Source organism: Pristis pectinata, chromosome 12 (assembly GCF_009764475.1).
Source record: "Pristis pectinata isolate sPriPec2 chromosome 12, sPriPec2.1.pri, whole genome shotgun sequence".
NCBI lineage: Eukaryota > Metazoa > Chordata > Chondrichthyes > Rhinopristiformes > Pristidae > Pristis > Pristis pectinata.
Genome location: NC_067416.1, coordinates 27,530,752 through 27,552,524, shown reverse-complemented (window position 1 = coordinate 27,552,524; position 21,773 = coordinate 27,530,752). Strand labels below are relative to the sequence as shown.

General features: G+C 40.3%; 1 protein-coding gene across 2 annotated transcripts in view; it reads right to left on the bottom strand.

Moving 5' to 3' along the window:
- The window catches only part of LOC127577001 (inositol polyphosphate-5-phosphatase A), a 426,171-nt gene extending 404,696 nt beyond the window's left edge, over positions 1–21,475 (bottom strand). For both annotated transcript variants that reach the window (XM_052027852.1, XM_052027851.1), the window contains exon 1: positions 20,983–21,475. In XM_052027852.1, coding sequence (XP_051883812.1) covers positions 20,983–21,057 — 75 coding nt within the window. In that variant the 5' untranslated portion in view covers positions 21,058–21,475. The remainder of the gene's footprint in view (positions 1–20,982) is intronic.
- Between the last annotated feature and the right edge of the window lie 298 nt (positions 21,476–21,773).

Here is a 21,773-nt window from a genome sequence, read left to right as displayed (position 1 = left end):
ATCGCATGAAGTAGATAAACTTGGAGAAGGAATGAGGGATGATGAGAGAGAAACTAAAGATCTGGGTTCAGGGTGAGGGCAGGAGTAGTCATTAGTCATGATCTAACTAAATGATGGAAAAAGCTTGAGGAAATTTGAGCTGGTTACAGGCCAGCAATAGCAGCAACTTTTTGGATTATTTCAACCTTAGTGAAAGAGAAGTCCTCACATGATGTCAGAGGGGACAGTAGGAGAAATGTCAGGGAGAAGTTCAAGAAAGTGACTTCAAGTAAAGAACAGAAGCCAGGGCTTTCCAAGGTTGAATCTGGAACAATGAACAATTTTGTCTTGAAGTGTAGAGTCCATTAATACATTATGTCAGATTGGGCAATGTTGTCTCAACCAACTGACTGATGTACTTGTTCCAAGTCTGTGACCCTTGGGCACAAGGGAAAGGCATAGCAGCCTTACAAGGGAGAACAGCTTGAGTTGGGGAGAATATTGATTTTAATCAAGACTGGAGCATCAAAGATGGAGATGTGTTGGTAATTGAATACATTGGTGGCTGCATCGATGTCATGAACATAGGAAAAAGACTTCAGATTTCCAAAGTAAAGTTGCAGTGAACTAAAAGTGAGTTTCTTTCAGGAGAGAGCACAGAAAGGAGGTTGCGAGCAGGAAGGAAAAGAGCAATATAAGGATTAGGAATGTAAGAATTCATTTACCTACCTCACTCTAATAATTTAATGTAACAAATAAGACATTGTTATTTGCAGTAGTGACATGGAGTATAAAAACAGGGAAGGAATTATAATTTTTTATAAGACAGTGGTCTGGCCTCAATTGGATGATTGTGTTCAATTCTGGTCATGATGTTATAGGAAGGATGTGAAGGCTTTGGAGGCCTCTGAAAAGATTTATGAGAATGGTTTCTGAGATGAAGGACCACAGTTACAAGGACAAAATAGAGAGGCTGGGACTGTTTTCTTTAGAGACTGGGGAAAGATTTGACAGAAGATGGCCCTGGATAGGATGAATAGTGGGAGGCTGTTCCCTTTGTGAAGGGGTCAAAGACCAGGAGTCACAAGTATAAAAGGGAATGGAATTAAGAGTGACATGAGGAAAAACTTTTTTCATACAGCATGTGGTTAGAATCTGGAATGCACTGCCTGCAGATGTGGAGGAAGCAGATTTCATCGTAGCTTCAAGAGGAAATTTCTAAGGTTATGGAGAAAGGATCGAGGGGTGGAATGAGTGAGGTGCTCTAGTTGAGAGCCAGTATGGACATCATGGGCTGAATAGCCCTGTTCTGTGCTGTAACTATTCTGTAATTCTGCAACAGACAATTTTCAATGTGGTTGTGAGCAATGCTTTATTTGGTAAGTGTATCATAAGATATTGACCAAAAGTAGAAAATATCAACCATAATTCAAATGAATTCTGATAAAGGCTCAAGAAGCTGAATGAAACTCCTGCCCCAATGTTAATTTAAAAATGAAATAAACTGAATGGCATTTGCTTGAATTTCCTTGCAATATTCAGTGTAGTGCAAGAGCTTCATTGCATGTGCTTTTCTGAGAGAATTTGTTCCAAGGTGACTTACATTACATTAGAACCCTGCAAATTTACTCTAATATTTGCAACACTTTCCAAAACCCCATACAATGATGATTTTCATTTTTCCTCACTCAGACCTACACAGCATTTTCTTATGTATTTGAATCCATTCTATAGATGGGACTTTAAAATAGAGGCACCATATGCTCCACACTTTTCTTGGAACTGGATAAATGATGCTGATTGTTGCTTGCATTACACCGGTTTTTCTATATTTCCTTGTGGCATGGGAGGTCACTTCAGTCCATCAAGTCAGTGCACAGCAACCCCATTCCTCACTGATCTTCCCTGCAACTTATTCTCCTCACATTCCCATCAACTCCCCTAGATTCCACCACCAACCTACACTAGGGACAACTTACAATAGCCTTTAAACCTGCCAACCCACACGTCTTTGGGATGTGGGGGGAAACTGGAGCACCCAGAGGAAATCCATGTGGTCATGGAGAGAACGTGCAAACTCCCCACAGACGGCACCGGCAATCAGGATTGAACCGGAATGGCTGGAGTTGTGATGCGGCAGCTCTTCTGGATGCACTACTGTACAGCATGTCTGTACAATCAGTGAATTCTAATGAGGTTCTTAGGAAAATTCAGCCTAAGTTGTCAGTAGCATGATTTGAGTAGTTTTTGCATAATTTCAGTACATTGTATCAAGGAAACCATTATACAAGAAAATTGATACACTCTTGTGAGTCCTTCAAAAATATTGAGATATTTCCAGACACCCCTTGCAAGTATTGGTCTGTGCAATTCTGCCACATTCCCAAAGATTCTCTGCAAATATTCACATAATCCCAGGGATTCCCCACATATATTGACGCACTTCCTGTGATTTCGTATGACCGTCAGCACACTTGCAAAGAACCCTGTGCATACTGATACACTCCCAAGAATCTCTTATCTTAACGTATGTCAAAATACACCACTCATCCAAAAGATAACACATTTGGCCAGTAATAACTTGCCAGGAAGTCGAGAGTGGAGAGACATTACACTGATGTTGTGCAATAAACCCAATTCCAATGGCTCAAACTGCAATAACCACATGGATTCCTTGAAGATCCCAAGGCATAGCAAGCACCAATGTGATTAATGCAATAAATACATCAGTTCCTGGAAAATCTGCAGCCTCAGATCCATGCCAACATGATTGCTTTAAACATTCAGAATTTCAAATTTTACTGCTAAACATTGTACAAGTCCTCCCCAAGTTACGAACGCCTGACTTATGTACAGCCCATAGATACGAACAGGTATTTAGTAGACTGGTGGGATGGATTTGCCAACTGCTGCGGGACTGTAGGCATGGTCTGCCGCCTGGGGAACTCGGTTCGTGGCCGCATTTCCGACTGGCGAACTGCCCAGATTATTAACAGTTCATAGGAATGGAACCCTGCTGTAACCTGGGGAGGACTGTGTGATTATTATTTTTAAAGAAGAAATTCATATGACGTTGGCCTTGAGAAAATGAAAAAATATATCTTGTATTTATAGCGTAACCTTCATGCACTCAGGGGATACCAAATTTCTTTATGGTCAAATTAATTATCTTTGAAGCATTGCCACTGTTTTCAATGTAAAAACTATTGCCACTTTGTATGCAGCGAATTTCCACAAGTAGCAGTGAGCTGTGCTGATGTTGATTAAAGATCTGATGTTGGCAAATACATTAGGGGAGCTCACCCATTCAAATCCAATTTCAGAGGGAATATTTTAAAATTGAGCCTATATATGGCTCTGCTCTTGTTTTTATTGGACTTCAGAGTGACAGTGCACAATATAGTGATGGTTCAAATGCTGGCAAAATTGGTGCATGTTTGAGAGAAAGAAATATTGCTGCAGATTCTGATAAACTATTGGCCTATTAAAAGCCCAGAGGCAGGAAATAACTGGCAAAGCATTGCTGCTGTTATTTCATCTCTTACCATCTAAAGGTATTTTTGGAGAATGTTAGTAGCATGTGGTTTATGAACTTATGATGCTGACCTCAACCAGACCATAGCCAAGAAACAGGGAGAGGAACAGAGAACAGCATTGAAAGTACAGCAACTCTACCTTGTAGTTACCAGTTTGAACTGTACTTGATAAGTAACTTAAGTGATATAAATGTTTAGAAGTTATTTTTGTTTTATCTCTGATGTACGTAAAAACTTGAACCATGAGCCACTGCTGTCTTAAGTAAAACAACACAAATTGCAGAATACTGGAAGACCGAGTCCTGAATCATTGAGCTTTGGTGTAATGACTGAAACATTGTAACTGGCTAAGGAGTTGAAAGGGAAATAGAGGGTAGAATTACCTCTTACGCCAACTCCTTATCAATATCTCGTCTTTCTGTTCCTTACCATTCTTAATAACAACTTGCACTTAATTAGCAACATTCACGTAAATTAAATCCCATGGTATTTCAAGTGATGTACTAGAAATACATGAAAATCAAGTCAAAAAACAAACAGGTTAAATGTGAATCTCACAGCAAGAAAGGGATGAGGAGAGGCTGTAAAATTAGATGGGGAATTCCTCTCTGTGTATCCCAAGCACCTGAAGGCACAACTGCCAATGGTAGCGGGACAAGATTTTCAGTCAGAGGAACAGAGAATCTGCCAGGTTGTAAAGATGGTGAACATTACAGACCGAAAACATCAGGAAGAGAACCCAGAGGTTGGTTGACAAAGATAGGGACAATGGGTGAATGGAACAGACTTCAGGTTGAGGAGAATGGCAGACTGGCCTGTGGCATTTAAAAAGGTGAAGTGTCCAGAGGAAACAACTAAATGGATGAGGGTTAAGCAGCAGATGGACTAAGTCACAAGGAAATGCTACAGAGAGCAAGCTAAGTGAACCCTAAGATGAGCAAGATATGGGTTCAAAAGTTAAAGTTTGGGTGTGGCTGACATTTCGCCTGAGATGACAAGTGGGGACAGATGCTAAATCAGTGACAAAGTATGTGTTGGAGTCCAAGCAAATGGGTTGGGTTTCCCATTCTAACCTGGAGGAAATCGTCGCTCATCCAGGATTGGATATTGGGTACCACAAGAAGAGTGGAGAGGGTTAACAGCAATAGGGAGGTGAAGTGGAGTTACAATGACACATACAATGGAAAGATTGCTTCGCTTTGCAGATAATGTCACCAAGTGGTGACATGTAGATGAGGAAGTGGAAGGACCCAGAACAGCTCCTTGGAGAAATTTGAGGATAACAATGAAGGATGCAAAGAGAAGCCATCAGTAAAGATGCTCTAGCCAACCAACCAATGACCGCTGGAAGAATGGCTATCAGGTAATGTGGATTACCAGTGCTCATGAGAACAAGGTAGACCTATAAAAAAAAGGCAGGGAAAAACAAAGTAAAAATTGGGAAGGAGTAAAACACACAGGAATGCTTCATAATTCTTGAGTAGGATTGAGGGTATCTCTGGCAAGATCTAACTTTTAAATATCATCTTTAACTTCTAACACAAAACAGAATCATGTATATCACTGCATATTATCACTACAGCAAAAGCAGTTATAAATGGTGAAATTCACCACTGCCTCCATTACCAGCACAGTCTTTAGCTGACTGAAGAAAAATGTGTTTAAAGATCAAGACCTTAAACCCAATACCAAAGTCATATTTTACTGAGGAGGCAGTGATCCCAGGCCTATGTGTTTTGGAGAACTGGATAACCTCCAACAGATGAATGAAAACGCAAGTGAAATACTAAGTCTCCACTAAAGCCTCTGAATCCATTGGCAGACTGTACAAACCAATGTCAGTGTCCTCTCCCAGGCCAATTTTCCCACATCAAGTCTTTACTCAAGCTCAAGCACTTTATCTGTGTGCCAGACACCAAACTCCTGAAACAAGCACTCTACTCCAAGCTCCATTGCAGCAAGAAGAGGACAGAAATTCTGTCAGAGATACTGTCAAAGTCTCCTAAAAATAGAATAATTTACTCACCACATGATGGGAATCCTTAACCTGTGACTGCTCAAAATAGAGAAACGGTATCTGGGAAGGCACAGAGCACCTGAAGTGTCTACAAAGTGAGCAGCCATCTGCAAACAGAGGAATGAGTGCACAATGACCCATACAACCTACCTTCCTGTTCCATCTGCCATCGCCCATCTCACCTGTGGCAGAGTCTGCGGATTCCATGTCACACTCTTCAGGTACCTCAGAACCCACAGCACTCGAGTGGAACCAAGTCATCCTCAACCATTATCATTGTCACTCCTCTTCACCTCTCTATCTCTGTTAACCCACTTCACTCCCCTTGTGCTATCCAGTATCAAAATCTGGATAAATGACAATTTCCTCCAGGTAAGAACGGGAGACCCAACCATTTCCTTGGACTTTACCACAAGAGTGACAGCCTAAGTAGGTGACTTTAATTGTGACATTATATTGATGTTTGTGCCTATTTAAGGTTCCAAGCCGGCTGGACATCTCAAGAATCCCTGGCAAGTAAACAGGTTTGACAATGAGCATCCTTGGATTCTGCCTAATGCCTGGAAATCAAGCATTTGGAATTCATGTTTGTAGAATAAAGGCTTTTCTTAAAAAAAAACGAAACATTTAAAATTCATACAAGTCTACTAAATAAATGATACAAATCAACTATCCTTGCTCCTTTCTTCAGACGTTGAAAGACAAGCCCAAACAATAAACAGCAAAGAATGTGGTCCCAGACATCAGCCCTGCTTTCACACAGAAAATGTAGTGCTGTGCCATGCTCTTAGTACAGTGCTATAAATCAATTGGTTTTGCTACCTTTTATATTTTCTCAAAATCTGGATCTCCTCACTAAATGCACAGGCCTCTGTACATGCTGCTCAAATCCACCTCCTTTCAAAGGGCTTCTAAAATCTAATAATCATTGTGCAATTACCTCACCTTCAGCTGCAGTAAAATAGAACCCAATTACCCAATTTACCTGTTGTGTCAGCTATGGAACTTACAAGTTACTACCAGATGCATTGGCAACTTACCAACTATCACCATGCTCACCCTTTGCTCTGCCTGATGCAGAGTCTCCAGATGAGAAAGACAGAAGGGCTCAGAGAATACCTGTCTCCCAAATCTGGTGCTGCAATGAAAAAGAATCGTAAAAGCCACATGGCCAATGGAAGGTAATTCTATCTGCCAGTTTCCCTTAGTGGGAGGGCCACATTACTCCTGCACTATATAACACTGATGATGCTATACCAATCAAAAATTCACTCAATGGGGAGTCACATTCTGCTTTATTGCTCGAGCTCCACTCTACCTTCCTGATGCAATACTTTAAATTTCCATCTTAAATACCTTTTGCTTCCATTTGTCAGGTGGTTAAAACATGCAAAGGGAATATCTAAGGGGATTCTCCCACTCAATCACTTTAACCTCAGTGGACATGCTATAGAAACCCCATTCGCTGTTTTCATGTTTCCAAGATCCTATTGCCCAGTGCAGAGAAGCCTGTGGACATCCAATCATCCTTTACACTTTGGGAATCTCTGGTCCACGACCATCCCAAATGAAGATGGAACATTCAGGATGGTGTTGAGAACCTCGAGGCATCGCAGCGGGAGCACATGGAGGCTCTGCATAAGCAGCAGGAGGAGGGCATCGCGTCACAAACCACACATCTGCCCACCCCACATGCCACCACTGCCACACCTGTGTAAGAGTTTGCTGTTCCTGCATTGATCTCATTAGCCACCATAGAACTCACAAAACTGGAGTGGAAGCAAATCATTCTCAATCCCAAGGGATTAACTAAAAAGTAGAAGATATTTTGCATACTTTACAAGGCTCTACTGGGGAGCTTCTCTTGATTGAAGCAGAGGTATTAAAAAACAATTGGTCAAGGAAACATAAAATTTCCCAAGACAGACAGGAGTTCAGCAAGTGTCAGTGGAGATAAATCGCTGGTTCACTTGTGAATCCTGCTTCCAACTGAAAAAATAAGTGATGGACAAGCATAACAAAATAATCAAAAAAAGCGAAAATTTCAACAATAAATAAAGCAGATAAACCCCAAAGAAAATGTCGACAAAACTATGAGACATGTAATGGACAGAAACAAAGACTCTCTGGAGCTTTAGAAGAGAGAGAGGTGACCCCACTGACATTCGTACAAGGCCTGACAGGTAAATACAGAGTTGATGATTCCTCTGGCTTGGATGGCAAGAACCAGGGGTCACAGTCTCAAAATAAGGGATTGGCCATTCTGGACAAAGATGAGAAGAAACGTATTCAGCCAAACAATAGTGAATCTTTGGAATTCTGTACCCATGAAGACTGTGGAGGCCCGGTCACCGAGTAAGTTCAAGACAGAGATCAATTGATTTTTCGATGCCATCATGTCAGCAAAGACATTGTGAGCCAAATAGCCTGTTCTTGTGATATACTGTTCTATGTTAAGGGTATCAGAACAAATGGGGTTAGAAGAGGAGAATGTTGCTGAAGTAAAAAAATCCACCATGAAGTAAAGCAGATCTAGGCAACAGAATGGCCAAAGCAGATCTAGGCAACAGAATGGCCTACTCCTACTTTAATTTCTTATGTTCTTGTAACATGAAAGAGACATAGGGGTTTGACAAAGAAACTGGTAGGCATGAAGAAAGGCCAGAAAGCAAAAGAAATGTGAGAAATGGAAACCTTGAAAGTTTGGTGCTCAGACACAGGGGTGCAATTAAAACAAGTTTGTAAACAAGCAAAAAAAATTGAGGTTATTCTTCTCTTCAGAGGATGCAGATGAGACTGTTGACCAGGAATCCTGAGGCAACCTGCCGTGGAACATTTTATGAGGCTACTGACACAGAGGGCAAAGAAAGACTTCAGGCACACCTGCCCATAAAATGAGTGTTTGGTCAGGCAACCACTTAACTTGCACAGGATTTTCTCAGTGAAAGGGGTCTGCACTACATTCATGCAGTTTTTTTTAAATTTGTAATTAGGCATGAGCATAAAAAGTTGTGCTGTGGGGCCTGGGGATAGATAAGAATAAGAAGCCAGCTCTGTGTTGCTGTGTGCTTTTCTTCTGCACAGGGTCGTGTGTGTGTGTATATATACACACAAACAATACATACATACATGACAATGAGTTGTGCCACTCTACAAACAGAGGCAGCTTCCTTTAAACTGTGGCTTCAAATAAGCGTCTGCCCTCATCTAGAACCTCTGAAGGCAGCAGTTTATTTAAAGAACTTCTCCTAATTTAGTCTTCATAAGTTTCTTCTCCAGTACAAGTCATCTTCGTGGGCCGATGTGGTGAGGAGTGGGGAAAGGACTACATCCACTGGTTTCATGGAGGGGTATATCCAGGACCTATTCCTTTATAAATCCAGGGTGATATAGTAGCATCTGCCAGGGAGCAACTGTCCCAGTCAACTGGAGATGACATTTCATTGAACTCTGATTTCCCAAGACGGTCATATCTTTTATTGAATTAGATGGTTCTTGCCTTTCTTCCCATTTCATCCATTCCGCTGTGCATATAGGTGGGAAAACAAAATATCTGTTGATTTATCATAATTAACCACCCTTTCAGTCCATTACGAGGGTAGAACCATTGATGATTTTTTTTAAAATAAGTGTTACTTTTAACTTTTTCAACTTACAATATGGGCATCCGCTATACTATGAAATTAGCATACAAAATACGATATATTACTGATTAATATATAAATCACAATAAGCTTTTTTCAGAGGGCTAAACTCAACACTATTATGAGATTAACTAAAATGAAAACAAGCTGCTGTGGTCATCCACAGTTATGATATGATCTCTGGTAGTGAGAGTGTGAGATTCTGCTGAAGTGAAATTAATGGACAGAATAGAAGGAATTCAAGTGACACATCATATTAATGTCATAATACTTAATCATATCGCATATCTTAAGCATCCATTCCAGGGAGCTTTAAGCCAAGTCATAGTCCTCTTTTGTTACCTGATTATTATCATTTGACAAATCCTTCTACAATTTAGATACTTACTGCCAGAAATGTAAACGGCACAGTAAAATACAAATCCACTAAATGTATAAAAATGACAACCACAGTAAACATGCTTAAATACTTTAGAATTGGCCCCAGTATTATTCTTAACTATCTTACTTAATTGGAAGAAAGAGCAGAGAACTTTAAGCTGCAATGAAGGATCCTCATTTTTTCACATAAAGATGTCATTTCTGTTGGGAGGAAATGCTTTGTCATGACAGAAGAAAAGATGCAAGTAAAATATAATTCTGAATTTGAAGTGAAACCTATTTATAATCATGGACAGAAATTGGAAGTCATCCAAATGGCTTTCCATGATCATCCCCCGTCTACTATTTTAACAAAGGCTTTAACCCATTTGAATTAGATTTATACCTGCAGAGAGGGATATATCATGTGTATTCATTCTAGTATTGACAGCTGTAATGTCTGGGCAATCCTCCATTTGAAAAGGCAAATTCATTTAAAATAATGGGCCAGATTTTGTGATGAGCACTGGATAAACTGTACAACCATTTGTTGGACTTTCACTTATGCAGAGTCTTTCGACAGGGCTTTGCATTGCATTTGCTGCCAACAGCCATTCAAACAGCATAGTGCCTTCTGCAGAGCATATGGACCTCTGGTGAACAGAACAAGCAACTGAGCATCTCCATAACAATCAGATTAAATGCTGGCATTACCAGCAACACTCAGATGCTAAAACATGATCAAATAAAAAAATCAAACAAAAATACAAGATTAAAGAATCTTAATGAGCAGCACGAAGTATGAACGAGGAAGTACGAATTAGAATGACAAATTCAATGTCACATCAGGCACAGAAACTAAAATAAAGAGAAAGAAACAAAGATTTCCCATTCTACCTCGCCGTGGCCCTTGCACATTATTTATTTACTGGCACTGCACTTTCTCTGTAGCTGCTACACTATATTCTGCAATCCGTTTTCTTTTTACTACCTCGATGTACTTATGCATGGCATGATCTTCCTGGATGGCACACAACAGAAGTTTTTCACTGTACCTCAGTACACATGACAATAATAAAACAATATTTATACCAATACCTATTTAGAAGAGAAATAAAAGAGACAGAAACAGACATTGAAAGGTGTAATTCTTTTTAAAAATCTCTAACGATACTTGAAAGTTTAAAGAATGAAACTGCACACTTCCAAAAAGTTAATTTTCTGTGTCAGGGAGGTTGCTTGGTACTAATTAAGACTTAGCATACCACTAAAATGATATTCAGTCTGAAGACAAATGCTATCTTTTTAAGGAAAATTAACTTTGCAACCACTATGCAAATTCAAAACTACACACTATTCAATGCAATTTGAATAAGAAGCCATTGTCATGCAGCTTACAGAGGAATGCTGACGGTTTCTTGCTGATTGCATTTGAATAACAGCGAGCACTTAGGTTCAACTTTAAAGAGGCTACTCAATTCAATTATCAGCTGTCAACTGGCCTCAATATTCAAATCTCATAAACCTGCACCTTTTTCCCTTTGTTTGCCTTATTGAACAAAAGAAGAAGTGAATAAGTCCATGCAACAGGATATTGTTAAAGTTTTAAACCACAAGTTGTTGTCAAATATTACATCACAAAGATTTTGTAAGTTCAGGTCACTTTATACCTACAAGATCAATTGTTGACATAAGACAGCCTCTATCCTATGCAATGAACTAGTTTTACTATTTCAATTTAAGTATATTTGTTCACACATAGGGTAGATGAAGATAGATTAGGAAATGTTACATTCAGTTCAAACTAACATAATTTTCTATTTCCTGCCTTCTTGATTTAATTCTGTAAGGGGAAGTATTGTGTCTGAAGTCACTGCCATGCCACATGCATGAAGAAAAATGCCTCCACAACTTTTACACAACCTCTTATTTGGCCACATACATTCCCACAAGCACTTATATTCTTGAATTTTCACAGCCCCTTCATAACATGAAGGCACTGCTTTCTCACATTACATTGCTAGATTACCCAACAAAAAAGAAAAATGGAATTTCTCCACTGAAATTTGACCTAGTCACACATGCAATAACTTCAGATATAAACGTATCAAATAAGCCCACAACTCCCTATCCCAAAAAACACTTAATAAGCTACCTGAGTATCAGATTTGATATATATCTCCATTATACCAGTGGTCTTGTTCTCACTAGCTGTTTACCTCAATGAGCTCTTAACTCTTTCTCTGATTGTAATAAGACTTCACCCAAGACAAGTTTGTTGCAGGAACAAATTTACAATAAAAGGACAAAATTTTTCCTTGTTCTCTCACTTTTTCAGTTCTGATGAAGGATCTGTGACCTGAAATATTAACCCCGTTTTTTTTCCACGGATGCTGCCTGACCTCCTGAATCCTTCCAGCACTTACTGTTTTTATTTCTAGCATCTTTATTTATTTCATGATTTATTGTACCTGACTGGGAATGAGGAGATCATTTTTTGCTAAGAGTCTTTGCTATGCCTGTTCTTACCATTGAGCAACAGGTTGCTCATCTTGCTCAAGCTCTTTGCAGAATAGTTCTATTGGTTACCCTTCAAATATCACCTTTAAATCACATCACCCACCTCCACACAGTCCATCTATTTCTAAGACTCTCTTTCACTGCTCTATCACCCAGAATTTAACTTTTCCATCCTGCATTGACTTCAGCTCATTCAAAACTCTTCTGCCCATATGAATTGCATGTGCCAAATTCTGCTTGCCTACTATCAGTGTCCCTGTTGTCTTCCAACACACCAACAAAAAGTTAATGTTGTTATCCAGGTGTTTTAATTTTCATTTACCATTCACTCCTTATCTGTGCAGGTTCCTCCAGTACTGTAATTCCTCCCATCCAAGCTCCTTCTTTCTTTCATTCCAATCTCCTGTACCTTCGGCTTGGCCTTTCTTCTGCTATATAGCCATGGCATTAGAAATCTGGACCCTATGCTCTGGAATTACTTTCCTAAAGTTCTTTGCCTCTGTAATTTACTTTTGGCCTTTAGGATGCTTATTAAAATCAATGTCTTTGGCTAAGCTTCTGAGCACCCTCCTTTTACAGTTTTTTTCCTCAACTCTACAATCTTTTTTTTCATTCAGTTCTACAAAGACTGTTATGAAAAGAATTATATCAATGAATGTCAGCGGTGAAGTCTGATCCCTAGCACAGCATTATACATCGCCCTGCATAAACATTTGCCACATTTTTGACTCCTCTTTTATTCTCACCCATTATTCTGCTTGTCCTCGCTATCAATTTTCAATTTTACCAGTGCAGTATCAAAGCAGTGCTGTGCGATTAGAGACTCTGTGTCTTTCAGATCAAGCATTACCTGCCCTCAGGTGGGTGTAAAAGTACACAAACCACAATCCCATAGCAACCTTGCATCTGAAGAAATGTATCTCAGCAAAGAAAAAAAGACTTGCTTGTATGCAGAGCACTTCCTGACCTCAGGATGTCTCAAAGCATTTGACAGCAATAAATTTGAAGTATAGTTACTGACATAAAGGAAGAAGCAAGAAATCAACAAGTGTACAACAAGGTTCAACAAACTACAATGTGACAAACTACCAGATTATTTGGTGGTTAAGACATAAGTATTAGCCAGGAGATCATGCAGAATAGTGCCAGCATTTTATCTGAATGATGGCACTCTCACCAATACAAGACACCCGCAATTCTGGTTTGGGCTGTCGGCTTAAAACTTGTGCTTGAATCCCTGAACCCCATCATCTTTCAAGTTATAGGCAAGACTGTTACCAACTGGGCCACAGCCCACACAAGTATCAATGTGGCAGATACTGCAGAGTGTGACATACTTTTTTAATGTATTTGTTTTGAAAAGTCTTCTTCAGGACATGTTTCCAAGGAACTATTATCAAATTGAAATGACATCTTGCTGCTGTCTTTTGGTACTTATAGACTATTTTCTGCTTTGCAAACAAAAGGATAATTCTTTGACAATTGCTACACGTGACAATTCAAGTTAATTCCAATGCCAAGCAACATTGCACCATACAGCCCCTTCACTCTTTGCAAGGAATCACAAGGCTTATGCTCTTTATCTCCATATTGCAGCAGGATTGAAACCTGCAGCTCACAGTGCAGGAAAATACTGTGATGTGTGTCCCTGTAACTGCTTGCTGCACTGCCAATGTACTGTGCTACCTGGTTCTTAAATTAGAAAAGGAAAAAGACCTGCATTTACAAAGTCTTCCCTGACTTCAAGATGTCCAAATCAATTTGCAGCCAATGACATACATTTGAAGCTTTCTGCTTGCTGTAAGGTAGGGAAACAGCAGTAAATTTTGGCATAACAGTGAAACAAACAAACAGGTAATCAGTTCTAAGAATGTAAAATCTCATCATCTCATCATATGCCAAGGCTTGGCCATTAAGATAAGATATCTTTAGTAGTCACATGTACATCGAAACACACAGTGAAATGCATCTTATGTGTAGAGTGTTCTGGGGGCAGCCCGCAAGTGTCGCCACGCTTCAGGTGCCAAGATAGCATGCCTACAACTTCCTAACCTGTACGTCTTTGGAATGTGGGAGGAAACCGGAGCAGCCAGAGGAAACTCATGCAGACACGGGAAGAACGTACAAACTCCTTACAGACAGTGGCTGGAATTGAACTTGGGTTGCTGGCACTGTAATAGAGTTACACTAATCGCTACACATGTGCCAATCTCTCTTCTTCTTTATAATCTCTTTAACAAGGCCATTGTAAATTCTGCATCCTAAGAGCCATTCACCATCACACCTGTGCCAAATGGCCCATATTAACTCTCATTTTAGTAAGACATCAATTCAAAATTCCTATCCTTGTTTTCAAGTGATACTCCACTTCCCTGTCTCTATAATTTCCTCCTGTCATGTAACCCTCTGAGATACTTGTTTCCTAATTTTGTACTCTTGATCATTCTAAATTTAATTGCACCACCTTTGGTGATTTACCTTCAGCTGCCAAGGCCCTAAACTATGAAATTCCTATCTAAACCTTTCTTTCTTATTTTAGTTGCCTTGAAGCCTACCTCTTTGACCAAGGTTTTGGCCATCTGTCTTATTATCTCCTCATGCAGCTTGGCATAAGTTTGAAGCCACTTGTGATCTTTTTGCTTCTATTTATATAGCTCAAGGAATTTTACAAATAGGAGCTGCTGTTTCTGTTGTTACTTAAGGATAAATCTTGACATCAGGAGAACACCCTGCTCTTTTCTCAATTGCGCCAAACGGTCTTTTTACATCCACCCAAGAGGATAGGCATGGCTAATCTGTCATCCAAAATATATCTCCCCTGACATCTCAGAATATTTCATTGCTGCAACAGAACTTAGATTATGTACACAAGTGTTTCAAGTGGGACATAAAGCCTTAACACTCGAATTAGATGCAAGAGTACTACCAATGAGCCAAGACTGAATATTTTACAATCTCGGCAATCCTGATAACCATTTACAAATGGTTTGTATCCAATACAGCACTGAACCCATAACTAAATCCTTGCAAAAAAAACCCAGTAGAGTTACAACATCTAGGGGAGCAAATATTTTTAAACTTGCTGTTACTTTTGGAGCATTAGTCTCTTACTCCTCTGAAAGTTTTCAATTGGTATGTTTGATAAGTATGCAAATGAAATCTATTTATCGGGTCAATTGCTGAGGTATTCAATTTACACAGGACATCAGAAATGGAAGCAGGACCAGGCAATTCAGCTCTTCATGCCTGCTCTGACATTCCTTAGGTTCATGGCTGACCCTTTTATTTCAGTATCACTTGCCTGCACTAACACCAAATTTCTTATTTCCTTTAATATCTAGTAGTTTATTGATTTCTGTCTCGAATAAATTTAGGGACTGAGCTTCCAGACCCTTCTACGGTAGAAAACTCCAAAGTTTTACTAACATCTGCATGAATAACTTTCTTCCCATCCCGTCTTATTTTGAGACCATAAAACCTGGTTCTAGCCACGCCAACCAGAAGAATTCTCAACCCGTACCTACCTTCAAGCCTCATAAGAATTCTAAGTGTTTCAATGATGTCAACTTTCATTCTTCTGAAGTTAAGAGTGTAAAGTTTCAGTTTGTTTAATCTCTCCTCATTCAGCAAACTCGCCATCCCAGAAATCAATCTGGTGAACATTCACTGCACCCTCTCTATCACAAGTATATCCTTCCTTAGGTAGGGAAACCAGAACTTTATTTAACATTCCAGGCCCAATCTCTCCATGGTCCTACATAGATGGAGCAAGACATCACTACTCTTGTACTCAAGTCCCCTTGCAATAAAGCCCGATGTACCATTTGTCTTCCTGTTTGCTTGCTGTGCCTGGATATTAATCATCAATGCGTTATGTACAAGGACAATCATGTCCCTCTTAACACCTACTCCTTTCAAAATTTCTACCAAGTTGGATGACCTCAGGAATTTCCATATTATGTTCCCAGCTGCCAGTCACTTAACCTGTCTATAAGCTCCTGAGCCCTCTCTGTATCCTCCTCACAGCCCACATTGCCGGGAAGCTTTGAATCACCAGCAAACTGGGATATAGCAAACTTCATTCCCTCATCCAAATCAGAGATGAGAATTACACTGTAAGCAATTTTCTTAAATGTTATTGTCCCATGTGGTCTACATACTGTTTATTTTGATTTTAGTACTAACACAGGTCAGTAATACTTAGAAGCAATTATCCTTATCTGATTAGTGACATCCTGATAGATAAATATGTGAATGAGGAAGAATCACTTTCAAAAATGCATAATTTATTTACGTATTTCTCATGCATAGAACTTGATGGTGCAGTGCAATGCCATATCATCAAACTGTACAGCAGATTCCAACACTACAACACAGTTCAACACACACAGCAGCCTGTGCTTCAATTAGTCTGCTTGACCAATTTTAGTGCTGCATAATCATCCTGTGCCACAGTCCAGACATTTTTTGTGCAAATCCAACTCTCTGCATTGTATCTACACTGATGAGCTAAACATATGAGTTATGAATAGAATTACAAAAACATCACAACCAACTTAACACTTTTCAATAGTAGTTTATGGGGAATGGAGAATATGACCGAAAGGAATTTTATGCATTATTTTTGTTTTAAAAAAGGAAGAAATAAGCAACGTGTTTCATGTAAGGATTCACTGCATACTACCTATTACATATGCCATGAAAAAGAATTACTCTGACAGAGCAGTAAATGATAGCGTAATCTTTACAATACATTCACACCATTTAACTGCCATTGTTTCTTCAAGGTGCAGTTCAGAAATATAGTAAATAATATACAACTGAATGTTGTACACTCATTCAACTTTACTTCCAATGTCTTTTCTTTCACTGATCATCAAATTTCTGCCTAAATAAAAAGGTAATTATCCCAGGTCCAGCCCACAGCTCAGAACTCAGCACTGCTCAGAGAATTCACTAGTGTCTGCAAAACAAAAACCTTAATTCTCAATCTTGCTTTTTCAATAGAACATTAATTTCATCTCACAAATTCAGCAAGCCAGAAGCAATCTAGGGCATAGCTCTCCAGGTTTGAACTTGAACCAAGTCTAAAAATGCAATAGAAACAGATGTAAAGAAAGATCTTTCATTTACATAATACCTTTCATGACCCCAGGACATCCCAAAGTGCTTTACAAGCAGTTAAGTATTTATGAAAGTGTAGTCACTGTTGTAATGCAGGAAATGCGACAGCAGAATTACAAGCAGCAAAGTCCCACAAACACGAACGAGATAACGAGCAGATAATAAAAACAGAATTGATGGAAATATGCACCAAGTCAGGCAACATCCACAGAGACTCAGAGTTAAAGTGTCAGAATCAGTGAATTATTGCTGTTGTCTAATGCTCTGATGAAAAGAATCACTGACTTGAAACAGTAACTCTTTTTCTCTCACCACAGAAGCTACCTCACCTGTATTTTCAAAGATTTCAATTTTTATTTTGTACTTCTAGAATCCACGGCTTTTTGTTTGTTTGTTTGTTAATGACCAGATAATTTCCTTCACTGGGATTAATTGAGGAATTAATGTTAGCCACAGCATTGGAGGGCACTTCCTTGCTCTTTAAATAGTGCCAGGGATATTTTATATTCATCTGGAAGGGCAGATGAGATCTTGATGAAACATCACATTCCAAAGAAGGCACCTCTAATACCACTACAGTGGAGTGAGATTATACGTTCATGTCTCTGGAGTATGATTTAAAAACAAACATTCTAATTCAGATATAAAAGTACTGAGTCAATGCTTATAAATGTGGCTTCTGCCAGCAAGACTCTTGTCCAACAATGATGACATATTTAGAAATAGAATAAAAACTGAAGGTAGTTCTAACAAAACCAAAGTTGTGAAAATTGGTTTCCTACTATGTCATGTTTAAACAAGCATTTTGATTGAGAGGAAAATTGCCAATATAAATATGAATGATATTGACAAAATAATTAATCCCAAGTATAATTTGTACCCAATATGAAACCATTGGCTCGAACGTGACCGAGTCAAAAAAAAATACATTTTAAACGCAACATTGATTAACTAGACGTGCAATGAAAGGTGTTGCCGTACAATGGTATTGCAAAGGAGCTTTTCCTTGCAGTACAATTGAAGGCCAAACTGCATCAGCATCATAAGTTGTCTTCTCACTTGTACTATATTCCCACCAAAAATCTAGGGAAACCTTATATTGATTTTTAAGAGTTTATTTTTAATTTAGTGATATCAACTTGTTTTGTTCTATTATTCTTCAGTCTAGCACTCATATTGTCCCTCAGCTGAGTATATTATATTTAATTTTTACACTGGTTTTACACATTTTGGGGGCAAGACAAAAATTACATTTCATATCAATATATGCACATTTGAGGCAGAGTTACTACTTTCACTGGTATTTACTGGTGCACACATAGCACCAAGTGACAACCTAAGGTAAACTGTGCACCATTTGTCAAAAATACTATGGGTAAGTTACTCTGGGATCAGTTCCAGTCATAACAGTAATCGCTTCATGAAGAAAAATGTTAGCATTATTATTCTTTAATTTGAAGTCCTGACTTTAATGATTAAGTAACCATATCAAAATGTGAAGGAAACACATAGTAGATTAAGTTCTCCAATTGCATAACTACTTCAGGTATTCAAACCGGATTAAGGCTTGTATTTGAATATACATTTCTTGTGGAGTTGGGAATCTAGGTTCATTGGTTAAATATATTATCAAGCTCCGATACATCATAATGCTTTCAAAGAAATATTCACGTAGCAGCCAGGCCTGTAAACATCACTAGTATATAACTGGAGGTATAAAGTAGAGAATACTAATTGATGGTTTTAAAGAACAGTAAACAGTTTGCAGACCTTTCTCCACACTTACTGCAAATTATAAGGAACAGTCTGAAGATTTAAATTCACAGAAGTGCAATATTTCTGGCAGGTACTGTCTGTAATACTACCCTAGGAGTGAAACAGAGCTTGCATATTTTTACATGATCAATTTTAACAGCTTTTTCTACAAGTATCTATCTATTTTCCATCTTTTCAAAGTTAATTTACCCATTTGCTATAAGAGTTATTTCTCTCCCAAATATTGTCACACATCATGTAAGGGTAACTGCACAGCTAAATAAATCCCAAGGAAGTTCAGGCGCAGCATTCCTCCTCTCTGATGATTCGAAACATCGAATTCTGGGTCATTCCACTGAGAGAGAGAGATTTGAATTTGTTGTTGGTGACCAACTAGCATCATGCATAATATCTCACAATGGGAAGAATGGTCAACTAACCAATTTTGGCGCTCCTGCTTAAAGCATGAATATCAGCCAAAAACTGTACTTCTTGCAGTGATACCATGGAACTCCAGTATCCATCTCAGCAGGCAGGTGGGGCCTCAGATTAATTTTTCATCAGAGAGACAACAGTACCTCAGACGTTAAAGGATTCCCTCTACTGCAGTGGAATGTCAGCCCTGATACAGTGTCCAAAACCTACACCGGCTACAAATAAACCAGCTGCTAGCTTGGAGTTTCCTGAAGTTTCTATGGTGCTCTGGGTTCGGTTTTCAGCGTTGAATGCAGAAAAGCAGGGAAAAAAGTTTAACAAAAACTATCACAGTCCCACACACTAACCGGCCCTAGTCCCACTTTTCCCGCTGGACTGTTCCAAATCCGGATAAATCGGATAAAACAAAAACAGAAAATGCACTCCGCTGCTCTGGAGAGAGAAGACCTTTCTTCATAGACCCAACGACCTTCAGTACTCAACCATCAAACCCTCTGCTTCTCTCCCCACACACGCTGCCAGATTTTCTGGTGCTTTCAACGTTTTTTTTTATCCAGATTCCCAGCACCTGCAGCACTTAACTTTGTGACAAATGGCTGTAACCCTGGTCAAGCGCTGGCAACTTCTCAAAATTGACTTTGCTTTCACAAAAGAGTCTCCACACATGTGCGTCGTTACTATTGAAAACCAGAACACAGAGCTCCGGAATGGAATCCCGAGCCAGGGGGTCACCCCAGTTAACATTTTGAATTACATTTCACATCTGGGTTGGGAAAGAGAATGTGGGGACGACATTAACTCTCAAACCGCTGCAATGTTGATGTACTCATGGTACCTTCAAACACCTCTCGGTACAAACAACCCGCCGCTGCTTGTGCCCAGGGCGTGGGGAGTGGGATAAATTAGAGTTTCGCACACAGAACAACATCTCCCTGTTTCTGTGGCTTGGGGAGAATGTGAGCAGGGGAGGGGATGGGGGTCATTCCAGGCAATAGGACACTCTGTCACACTCAGCTGCTCAGCTCATGTGATGCCCATCGGAAAGGGTTCCTGGCCCAGACCTGACAATGACCAGAGTAGACAGGCGACTCTGCACCCGTCCCTACTTCCAGCAGCACAGTTCAGTCTCTCTGCCCAAGTGCCGTGCGTCTCCTGCACGCCGTGGGGTAAGCGACGGGACCGTTTCTCGACGTCCTGTGCGCGATCTGAAAGTGCACATCCTACCCAACAGACCTGGCTCACCTGACTTCAGAAGCTGCTGGGTGCTGATCCCAGCTCCGGCTGCACCGCGATTGGGCTGAAACCCTGCGGCTGGCGCTGGCGAGAGAGGACGCAGAGCGGGCCAGCTCCGGCTGCTCATTCCTGGACATTAGGGGCAGAGCGAGAGAGAGAGGTGGAGGGGGGGGGGGGGGGGATCCCGCCAGCGTGCAAAATCCAGCGAAACCCCTGGGCCTGCTTAAATACTGCGATCAAGAGAGCTACGGTGTGCAGAGGAGAAACAGAAACACCCCCTCCCCTCCACACACACACACACACACACACACACACACAAACTCAGCGCCACCCTCCCCCAACTCACCCCACACTGTTTAAAAACAAGAGGCAGACTTACATCTTCAAACAGGGATCCAACGTTGGCTGTTATCAGCAAGACTCCGGTGCCCTGTGCAGGCGTTTTCACCGCCATAATCTGCGGGTGTGAGCACACCTTGTTTATTGTCAGTAGAAGGGGCTGTCAGAGGCGCTCAGGCTGCTCCCCGCACTGTTTATATCCCGTGCTCACGCCGCGATCACTGCGCCTTCATTCATTCGCAGCGCCCCCCTCCCTCTCTCTCTCTCTCGCTGTCTGTCTCCGTGTCTCCGGCTCCAGCTCTCGCTGCCTCTGGGGCTCTGCTCAGTGCTCAGCGCTCAGTGCCCGCCCGCTGCCTCTGCCTTCGCTCATTCTCAGCCCCTCGCCAACAACTAGAAACTTTCTCCTCTTTCCTCCCCGCCGCCTTTCAACACGAGCTTTCGATCGCTCTGTTTCCAAACATTTCACTCTCCCTGCGATCTTTGCCTCGGCTCTTTTTTTCGGGCAATCTGTCGCCCAGGAAACATTGCGTGAAATTGACTCGTAAGGCATGAATATTTTTTTTAAAACTGTCCTGACGTCAGTTACCAGATGAAAAAGATCTCGCTCTTAAAAGGGCAATGTCTCTGCTGGTGGTGGGGTCCGGCAGTAAGCCGCTCCGCTAAAAGAAAGCACGAGTCGGGTTGGGGGTGGGGGGGGGGGGGTATTTAAAATTAATGCAAGTCGGTGAAAGAAAGGCAAACAAGAAATAAGAATAGTGTACATAAATAAAGATTTTAATTTCTGCTTCTTATTTTACATGCTATTAACGGCAATCTAAATAGGAAAAGTTT